Genomic DNA, 11,058 nt, shown 5'->3' with positions numbered 1-11,058 from the left:
AGCACAGATGTGGGATTGTTTTAGTTTGGGATTATGTTTGGCATTGGTTGGACCAAAGGGTCGACTTCCATGCTGCATGACTTTGATTCTATGACTCTCTGAAACAACATTGAAGGATATATTATGATCAGGTAAAGAGGGTGAATTGGCTCCCCTCTTTTCAATTCCCAAGGTGATTACAACAAAGACTTAACTTTTTTTTAGTATGTGCCTACATCTTTCTCTAATTAGAAAGTAGTTAACTCCTTTTCTCTCGAGCAGTAAGGAGCCAATGACAAAAATTTATCGTGTTAAAAAAGAGCAAAAGTAGATCTTCAGACCTGAGAAAAGAATAAATATCTAAAGCAGTAACATTAGGTTTATAGCCTTTGGGCAAACATACATGCATTCACTTCAAAGAGGATAGTATAGAAAAGAATTTACTTTAGAATATTTTGAATGTCTCTGAGCTGTAAGGTTTATACCTTAAACCACTTGGTAATTTGGCTTCTTGGATGGTCAGCAGGGGTGAAAGTTGTATTTATTTTTCAAGTTCTAGGTTTTCTGATATTTCTTTCCAGTCAGTGTTGTCACTGGCTGTTCTTTTTAAGAAACAGGGTTCAGTCCTTCAGTCTAAAATCCATCTTCTCGCTTCTGTCACAGAAACAGCTTCTTGAACTAACAGCTCGCTTTTATATTTGCATCTACAAGTGATACTTGATCTCCGACATGTAAAGATTCTCATGATAATGCAAATTAGATAGGAAGTGAAGGCTTTTCTTTGTCTCACTGAGAGGGTGTTTGACTAATCCAACCAACAAAGCCAGAATAAGTTGTTGAAAAAAAAAACGTGGAGAAAGTGAGGACAGCAGATGCTGGGGAGTCAGAGTCAATAAAGCGTGACACTGGAAAAAACGCAGCAGGTCAGGCAGCATCCAAGGATCAAGAGTGTAGATGTTTCAGGCAGGACTTCTGATGAAGTGCCTGCCGGAAACGTCAATGCTCTTGCTCCTCGGATGCTGCCTGACATGCTGTGTTTTTTTCCCAGCACCATGCTTTATCAACACTAAAAATAAAACATGGTCAAGTGAGCTATTAGGTGGGGTCAAATTGAAGATGGCCCACCATTGTCATCTTGCTAGGGTGGCTACTAAAAGTCAGCCTTGCCAATAAATGCCCTCATCCCAAGACTGAATAATAAAAATAATGACCTTAATATTCCTTATAGGAGAACGCATACTTTAAGCAGGATTCCTACTTCTGATAGTGTTCAGGTGAGATACAACCTCCCCATACCCTGTTGTCCTCTCCTTGTGTCAGCATTCACTCTCCAGACTCATATTCACTTATCAACCGCTTGATGAGATACAGAAGGGTGTCTAGTGCCTGTGAATTGTACTACAGCATGAATCAGTGCCCTCAGGCCAAAAGAGTGAAGAAAAGAAACTCTTATTTTGGCCACAATCCAAATCACACCTATACTATTTGAACACCTAGCATTTGAATATTTTGTTTCTTGAACTAACTTAAATTGTTTTTCCCTTAAAAGCTCAGTTGTACTGATAGGTAGTAATTTACTGCAATTACTCCAATATATTGTCATTTGAAGGTGACAGGGATTGAAACTTTTAGCAAAGACAACATTGGGAGCATTTACCTTTTTGTGAATTGGTATCTTCCAAATGCTTGGCATTGCTCCAGAAATGGCAGGCAAGGCAGGGCAGGGCTTGCTATTTCACAAGAGTCAAGATCGGTTCTGAATGATGGAGTAAGGCATGTCTGATTACTGAGGGCTTGGCTCTTGTTCATGTCTGATTCACATTGGTTGCCTTTGGATTGCTTGCAGGGGATTCTTACATGTGTCAGACTTAGTCAAGCAGAGAAGTAATATAAGTTGACAGGCTAAACACTTTCAGAGTCTACCTTCCCTCTCCTGCAATAAACATCGACTGTTAACTTGCTGCAGAGATTGAAGCTCTTCATTAACGATGAATACATTTTTCTCAACAGCACTAGTTGGTTACGGTTTTATTATTATCGCAACTTCGGTGTCCGGCACCTACGTTTGGAATGGTAACAGATATGTAGGTAGGTCTCTACACTTACCTTTCAGTACTTCAATTGGAATTTCAAAATCTGGGTGAGTTGTGAATGATCAATTATAAAATAAAGTACAGGAGAATGTTTACTTTCTGCTTTACAATCAACTTGTTTGATAATATTTTCAACCTGAGCATGAGGTCATTCCATGTTAAGATTATAAGTTGCATAGGCTCTTCTTACACTTGAAAGGGAGTGTCATGACACAGTTCTGGGAGCTGCCTGCATTCACATTTTCTGAACCAGGGAGCTGGAAGAACTAAAATTCAAAGAAACTGAAGTAGAAAATCTGGACAGATTAACTTGGAGTTAAATGAATTGTTTAATACAAAACAGACACGGACATGTTGTTTTTCCAATTATTAATGAAATTGTGTGGAGTTGAACCATATGAACTCTGTCCTAACTGTTCCTATTCAATGTCAAGAGGCTGACCATTTGTACAAAATAGCAGTGATTTGCCTGTGGCCTCCATGTCACTGACGTGCTCCTTTCCACTGCTATTTTATCGTTTTGGTGGTACCCGTTCACCACAGGCAGCTGAAAGCTCCTGGATGTACAAAAGTTAGAGACCCAATATGCAATTTTTATTGAATAAGTGAACAAGCCCAATGCTGTTCTGGCTAGTAAACACTGCAGGGGAGGTGGGGGGTGGGATGGGATGGTGTGCGGATGTCTCAGACATGATACAGTATTTAGAATACCGTTCATCTATAACTAATTAGGTCATAGCATACCCCTCTAGATTACCATACCTATTACGTTCTCCTCATTTTTATTGCCTTATCAACCTCAGTAAGTTCCAACTGCTTCTTATGGGCACAAGTTTTAGTTGACAGAGGAAGAGCAGGAGGAACTGTACTTGAAGAAAGCAGGAGAGGGGACTGCTCTTAGGACAGATGCAGGCCAGGAGTCATTTTCTGGGGCTATTTCTAGCTAGTGACTTCAGGTTACTGAAGCCTGTCAGTGCACAATTACACAGTGGCCTATCTGTGGATTTGCATTCGTCATGGCTTATGTGCTTCAATGATCCCTTGAGTGATGCTATCAAGAGCTCCTTGCTCCCAGTAGGGACACTCATGAAACTATGGAAGGTGCCATAAATGTCCTCAATGACAGAACAGACGAAGGAAGACTGGCTGTGAAGGTGGAAGAAGGCTGCAGCCACATGTGGCTCAACACGTGATCAAAATCAAATCACAGACCCGACAGGATCGTATGGACATTAAGAGTGTCCCAAGGTCCTACATTAAATGAAGGAATGAATAAGTTCTGCCACAGTCCATTTGTCACATCTTGCAGCAGTAGTGAATTAACAATGGGAACAGGGTGGATTTTGATTTGTTCTTGGGTGTGGACATTTGGGCAAGGCCACCCTTCATTGCCATTGTGAAAGTGTTAATGAGCTGCCTTCTTAAACTGCAGCAATCCATAGGGTGTTAGTGCACCCACAGTGCTGGTTGGAAGGCAGTTCCAGGACTTTGAGTCAGCAACAGTAAAGAAATAGCGATACTGTTCCAACTCAGGATGGCATGTGACCTGTGGGTAGTGGTGTTTCCCATCACCTGATACTTCTGTTTTCCTAGGTAGTAACAGTTGCATGTTTGAAAGATGCTGTCTGAGGAGCCTTAATAAGTTGCTGCAGTATATCTTGTAAATAGTACAGACTGGCACCACTTTGATGGAGAAAGTGGATTTTGAAAATTGGGGACTGAGTGCCAATCAAACAGACTGCTTTGTCCCGGATGATGTCAAGCTTCTTGAGTGTTTTTGGAGCTGTACTTTTCCAGACAATTGGAGGGTATTATTCCTTCATATTTCTGACTTGCGCGTTGTAGATGGAGGACAGACTTTGAGGATCAGGAATTGAATTGCTTCCTATAGAATTCCCCGCTCTTGTTGCTGAGGCATTTCTTTGGTAAAAACAATGACTGCAGATGCTGGAAACCAGAGTCTAGATTAGAGTGGTGCTGGAAAAGCACAGCAGTTCAGGCAGCATCCGAGGAGCAGTAAAATCATCAGGAATATTCCTGATGAAGGGCTTTTGCCTGAAACGTCGATTTTACTGCTCCTTGGATGCTGCCTGAACTGCTGTGCTTTTCCAGCACCACTCTAATCTAGACTGAGGTATTTCTTTGGCTGGTCCGGTTCATTTTCTGGTCAATGGTAACCCCAAGGATGTTGATAGTGTGGTATTCAACTATGCCACTGAAAGAAATGGGGAAATGGTTAGATTCTCTCTTTTTGAGGTGTTCATTACTTGATTCTTATGTCATAGGTAAGTGTGTTCACAGGAGGTTCATGAGAATGGTCAGAGGAATGAAACGCTTAACATATGAGGAATGTTTGATGATTCTGGGTCTGTACTTGATGGAGTTTAGAAGGATGAGGAGGATCTAATTGAAACATACAGAATACTGAATGGACAGAGTGGAAGTTGGGAAGATGTTTTCATTAGTAAGAGAGATGAGGACCCGAGGGCACAGCTCTAGAGTAAAGGGAAGACCTTTTGGAACAGAGATAAGGAGAAACTTCTTCAGGCAGAGAATGTTAAATCTATGGAATACGTTGCCACTGAAGGCTGTGGAGGTCAGGTCATGGAATATATTTAAGACTAAGGTAGATAGGTTCTTGAGTATCAAGGGGATCAAAGGTTTTGGGGAGAAAGCAGGAAGAGGGGGTTGAGGAACCTTTCAGTCATGATTGCAGGGTCGAGCAGACTCAATGGGTTGAATGGCCTAATTTCTCCTCTTATGTCTTATGGTCTTATAACAATTTTACATGCCACTTAACTGCCCAAGCCTGAATTTTTCAAGGTGTTGCTACTTATGAAGATGGGCAGCTTCAAAATGGTGTCGAACATTGTTCAATCATCAGGAAAAATCCCCACCCTGGACTTTATGATGGAGTTTTGGCTATTGATGCAGCAGCTGAAGGTGGTTGGGCCTAGGGTGCTGTCCTGAGGAACTCACACAAAGATGTCCAGGAGCTGTGATGATCAACATCCAACAATTGCAACCATCTTCTTTGTGCTAAGTATGAATCCAACAGTAGAGACTTTTTTTTATTTTTATCGAGGTTGGTGAACCTGGGAGTTCTTAGTCAGGAATCTGCACACAAGCACAGATTATTGGACACATGCATTGGACAGAGCTGTCTCTGGGTAGCAGCATCTGTGACTGAGCAGTTCTCCTCAGCATACCATCCCCTCATCCGAAATAGGGACGGGATGTTAGGAAAGCTGTCTTAAAATTAGATTAAAAATCACACAACACCAGGTTATAGTCCAACAGGTTTAATTGGAAGCACACTAGCTTTCGGAGCGCCATTCCTTCATCAGGTGATTGTTCCGAAAGCTAGTGTGCTTCCAATGAAACCTGTTGGACTATAACCTGGTGTTGTGTGATTTTTAACTTTGTACACCTCAGTCCAACACTGGCATCTCCGAATCATAAAATTAGATTGTCCTGCTTCCTCCTGACTGGAGAGAATACCACAGCAATGCCACCATCATCGTGGTCAAAGCAAGAACTCTCTAATGAATATTGAAGTACTCATGGATAATTCCCACGGGTCAAGAATCAACCTGTTCAGCTACATGAAAATCCCAGCTCAGAGATGGTGTCACCTCCAGTTGAGGGAGAGTTGATGATGTTTCTGCTTGGTAGTCTGGCTCAACTGACTTGCCAGTACCATAGTGACTGTTCATTCAGGGGGTGACAACTGAAGGAGTATTCGCAGCCTCAGGCATCCCATCAGGCTACTGCTACTCCTCTGCAGTTCCAAGAGAGAAATGACATAAAGAAAGTGACTTCTTCAAAGCCCCTATCATTGTGGTTCATCAATCTGCCTGGAGAAGTTTTAAAGATGAGAACTCCCAACAGAAACATGCAGCCGTTTCATTTCTTCCAGTTTTGGACCACAGCTGGTTGTGAAGAATAAAACAATGCTGCGTCCTTAGCACCTGCTGTACTTTGAGTGGGGGTGAAGTGTGCCAAGCACCTTTCAAATGAGCTAATGCAGACATTGAACAGATCGCGCTTAATGTTATGGCCTGTGAGGCATTGATGCTTCACAAAACTTTGGCAAGTTGCCTGGAGGTGTAATACACTACTGGTACAGAGTTCATGAACCTTACACTGGTTTCCCATCAGATCAATGTTTGCTCAAGTAGATTAGGAAATGAATAAATTAAAAACAAAGTGAAATATTTTGAATTGATCTACCCACTATTTGTCAAAATGAATTAATTTATCTTCAAGAGTATTGTGACCAGTTAAAGATGCATAGGTTGATAGAGACTCTAAAAATGGCCTTTTCAAACATTGCTCTCAAAGAGAAGTGATCAGGAAGTTCTGTGGTGTTTGATGGTAGCCATTCACATGGAATAAGTTTAGGTCAAGTCAAGAGCCTCAAAATTAACTGTGATTTCCTTTTTAAATGCACTTGAATTTTGTGGATTCTCCTAGTTCAGATGCACTGAGACCAACAGTAGCAGATGTGCGTTATTCAAATTATAGATTTACTCACTGGTCAGTCTCTTATCTCAGTTATCAGTTGTACAATGTGCCTTGGTTACATTGTATATATTATGGAGAGGGCTGCTGATATGATCTATTCTGTAATCTCACTAAGGTTGAATCTTGCCAATCTGACAAGAAGCAGAACAAACCCACACTACCCACACTTGATGTTTTGTAACTGGCAACTTGCTGCTTTCAGGTGTGTGTCTTGGTAGGACTGCTACTGTTGGTCTCAGTGCATCTGAACTAGGAGAATCCACAAAATTCAAGTGCCTGGTTCTTACCTAATAATCATGGCTTGCATATGGTGCAGAAAAGGTGAAGCACAGAATCATTGCCCTTACCTCTCATAGTCAAAAATCCCTCGACACTCAGTTTATATGTCAGTTAGGAAAGATATCTAAGGTAGGCCATATATAAACAAAAGGCAGTGGAAAGGAATCAAAGAAAATGAATCTGAGAATTAAGAGTTAAAATATAATTCAACTTTCCAATTTAATTTCGCCTCCCTTACTGATTAACTTTCACCTCCCGTTTCCTGCTTACTAATCATTGCTAAAAGCATTGATGTGTAACTGAGCCGATGGTCTGCAGCTTGGAATACTCCATGGCAAAGATGTCACATGAAATAGAACTCTTGGACAGGTTAGTAAATTGCTCATTGTGTCTGTGTAGCCATATCCAAGCTGGAAGTCCATGAAAACGCAAAAAAAAGTCTTCAGAGAAAGTGACAAAAAAAAAACATTTGTTTCCTTTTTGTCTTTTTAACATCACATTGAAGATTTTTTTAGATTTCAGTGGTGAATATTTGAGAAAATTCAAATGAATATGAACTGCAGTGAATTCTATGCTTGGCTAGATCCCTGTTTAGCAGTTCTGCTTTGCTTACAATTACTTGCGTAGGAATTTCACACAGGATTAGTTTATGAATGTTAGAAAATTACTGAGATTTGAATAGAAAACAATATGAATAATGATTTTCAGTACTAGAGTGCTTAGACACTAGAGTTTTAAACAAGATTTACTGTGCACATTGCATCCACCTCAGGTAGCATTTCAAGATGGTGGCTGACAAAACGAGGGATGAACAAGAAACATTGGCTTTTCATCCAATGTTCATGTCCTGTTAATGAATTCTAAAAGAAATTCTGTCTTTAAAGTAAACTTAGCGTAGGTTAAGGTTATCAAAAACATGCTTGTGACATTAATTATCACTGTAAAGTATTTTAAACATTTTCAGAGCTCCTAGTTCTGAACTTTGAAGATGTTCATAACAATTTTTTTATTCTGTAAAGTTCATAGTGAACTCAGACTTTTTGTTGATATTTTCAATCTACCTAAATTGGATGATATTTAATTAGAAACATTTCTGGTCTGTCATGCAAAAGTTCCTGCCAGTAAATGCAATTCACAGCCAATTTGCGCCAAATCAGTGTTTGAATAAAAGATTGGTGGATCAAAAAAACCCAGTTTCAAGTAAGAAGTCAAGAAAGAACAGCATGACAGACCAAAAGGCAGTAAATTCCTTTCTGACTGACAAAGTAAGAAAACGTGTACGGTAAGGAGGAGAAAATTCATTGTACCATGAAATGTACTACTGTATAATGGAAGGGCGTGCAGGTACTTAACTGAAGTCAGTTAAATGAATGAAGTTCAAGAGTGTCTCTGCTTTGCTTTAAACAAATTTTACTCCCTTTGCTTGATATAAAAAAGGCAGAGGGGAGTTGAAATTGAACCTTTTTTTGACACCTCAATGCTGACTGTTTTTAATGTTGGTGGCTAAAGGCCACTTGGTGCATATGCGCTGGGACCACTAGCTCAGTTCATACTCTATGACCATTTTGATAGTCTCATGGCTGGAGTGACCACCATTTCTCTGGTCCCTTTCTCACATATATGTCTGTGCATCATTCATCCAACTGTACAATGTTACCTAAAGTGTGGCTGGCTGTTTCTTGGACTGCCTGATCTCTCTTGGCTTCAGCTACATCCTCAATCACATTTCAGATAGGGACAGTAAAACTGTTCAGGTTCCCCATGAGGACTTCTTTGTTATAATGTTTGCTGCTACCTCTTTCCCTTACTCCCTCTTAGGTGTCCACCTGGCAGTTAAAATCCACAATAAAGCTTTCTTAAAAAAAAATTCCTATATTATCAACTGCTGGCCTCCAAACGAAAGATGTGACTCCTGCAAAAATAGTGACTTAGACAGAAATCTGACCAAATAATTGAGGATAAAAGGAGTGCAACCAGTCAAAGCCCAATTGTGTCACACTGCGAATAGTTGCAAATCAAGGCAGAAGAATGCTGATGTCTTCATTTCTGAAGCTAAGACACACCCAATAAATGCTATATACTGGATAGTTTCTTTATGGGAGAAAGAGGCCTCTATGGTGTTAGGTATTAGAATTCATCATGCCCATTTCTAAAACACTTAAGGTTTCCAAAAAAAACCTTCCCAAATCTATTGTCCATTTTCATCAGTTACTTGTATGCTCACAAAAGAAGGAACTCGTAATTCTGCTGCCAACTCTAGTCCCAGGTTCATTTCCTGAATTATTGAACTTTTGACACATAGAGGCGAAGGCCTGGTATTCCCTATATTACGTAATGTATAATATTATAGATTACCTGTATATTCAGAGGCAGCGATGGCATAGTATGCAGATTTTTTTGGTGATATCCATTGCCAATATTGCTGCGCTGAATATGTGTTGTTTTCAAGAGGTGTGGATAATTATTTAGCAAATTTCATAGCAGTAAGGTAATATGTACCACAATGATCCGGAGGCTTGACAACAATTACAAAATATGTATTCTGCCTCCCTGGTTTATTCTCTCCTTCCTTTTTGTGTGATGATGGTGCTAATAGCATTGACGTTAGGTAGCTGGGCTGCAATAGCAGTTCCAGACATGTTTTACAAAACCTATTTGCTGATTTGGAACTGAGTAAGCAATATTTCTCTTGACTTATCCAAAAATTGGTCACAAAACGCCCAGACACATACCAGTCTGGGTATTAGATGCTGAATCAGCATTGAAGCACCTGGAATATCTTTTGCTAATAATATATCCAACAGCAAATTGCTCTCAGGAAACAGACAAGAAGTAAACATTCAACGTTATATTTACTTATCTGGAGACAAAAAAAAATGCATCTCTGTGGGTTATTTACAATCTCATTCTACAATCATTATGTTATTAGAAAGACGTCATAGTTTCTTTCTTCCAATTTCCTCTGCGCAGATCACTGACATGTGCTGACATAAAATTCAATGCACACTATACATAGTATTTACAAGAAGAAATATTGGAGAATGAAAGCCAATAGTTCCAGTGCTTAGGTTTCTTCATGTTGATATCTAAAACCTAAATGGCATTACAGTTCTAATGGAGGGTTTGAGTTATAAGGAGAGGCTGGATAAGCTGGGACTTTTTTCACGTATACAGGAGGTTAAGGGGTGACCTTAAAGAGGTTTATAAAATCATGAGGGGTATAGACAAAGTGAATGGTACATGTCTTTTCCTGAGGGTGGGGGACTTCGAGACTAAAGGGCATATTTTTAAGATGAGAGGAGGAAGATTTTAAAAAGGCAAAGAGGGACACCATTTTTTTACACATAGAGTGGTTTGTGTGTGGAATGAACTGCCAGAAGAAATGGTGGATGTGGGCACATTTGGATAAGTACATGAATAAGAAATGTTTGCAGGGTATTGGGCCAAGTGCAGGCAGGTGGCACTAGTTTAATTTGGGATTATGGCCAACATAGAGTGAGTCCAGAGGAGGTTCATGAGAATGATCCCAGGAATGAACGACTTAATATATGAGGAACATTTGAGGACGTTGCGTCTATACTCAACGAAGTTTAGAAGGATGAAGGTGGACCTCATTGAAACTCATAGAATACCGAAAGGCCTAGATCGAGTGGACATTGGGAAGATGTTTCCATTAGCAGGAGAGACTAGGACCTGAGGGGACAGTCTTAGAGCAAAAGGAAGACCCTTTAGAATGGAAATGAGGAGAAACTTCTTCAGCCAGAGAGCAGTGAATCTATGGAAGAAGGCTGTGGAGGCCAGGTCATTGAGATTATTTAAGACTGAGATAGATAGGTTCTTGATGGTTAGGGGGATGAAAAGTTAAGGGTAGAAGGCGGGACAATGGGGTTGGGAAACTTAGCCATAAATGGTGGAGCAGATTCAATGGGCTGATGGCCCAATTTCTGTTCCTATATTTTAAAGTTTTATAGTCTTATGGCCTAGTTGGCCCAAAGGAACGATTTCCATGCTATATGACTCTAGGACTCTATATCTATATCTATAGTTCCGTTGGAAAATTAAGTATGGGACTGAATCATTACATTATTAGAAAATATGAAATTGGGCATTATAGTTCTCAGCTGACGTCTACAGTGTAAAGTGAACACAACTAGGATCAACATTCTTGAATGATTCTTAC

The 11,058-nt window shown here is 40.1% G+C and overlaps 1 protein-coding gene across 1 annotated transcript in view; it reads left to right on the top strand.

The window, feature by feature from the left end:
* The first annotated feature begins 1,772 nt into the window (after positions 1-1,772).
* LOC122554461 (laminin subunit gamma-1-like) overlaps positions 1,773-11,058 on the top strand; it is a 72,700-nt gene continuing 63,414 nt past the window's right edge. Inside the window, exon 1 of the mRNA XM_043699528.2 lies at positions 1,773-2,067. Within this exon, the coding sequence (XP_043555463.2) occupies positions 1,968-2,067 (100 nt within the window). The 5' untranslated portion in view covers positions 1,773-1,967. The remainder of the gene's footprint in view (positions 2,068-11,058) is intronic.

This window comes from Chiloscyllium plagiosum, unplaced genomic scaffold (genome assembly GCF_037043375.1).
Source record: "Chiloscyllium plagiosum isolate Xiang-an unplaced genomic scaffold, Cpla_swu_hap1 HiC_scaffold_9, whole genome shotgun sequence".
NCBI lineage: Eukaryota > Metazoa > Chordata > Chondrichthyes > Orectolobiformes > Hemiscylliidae > Chiloscyllium > Chiloscyllium plagiosum.
The sequence above is the reverse complement of the archived record's forward strand: the minus strand, read 5'-3'. Positions and strand labels throughout refer to the sequence as shown.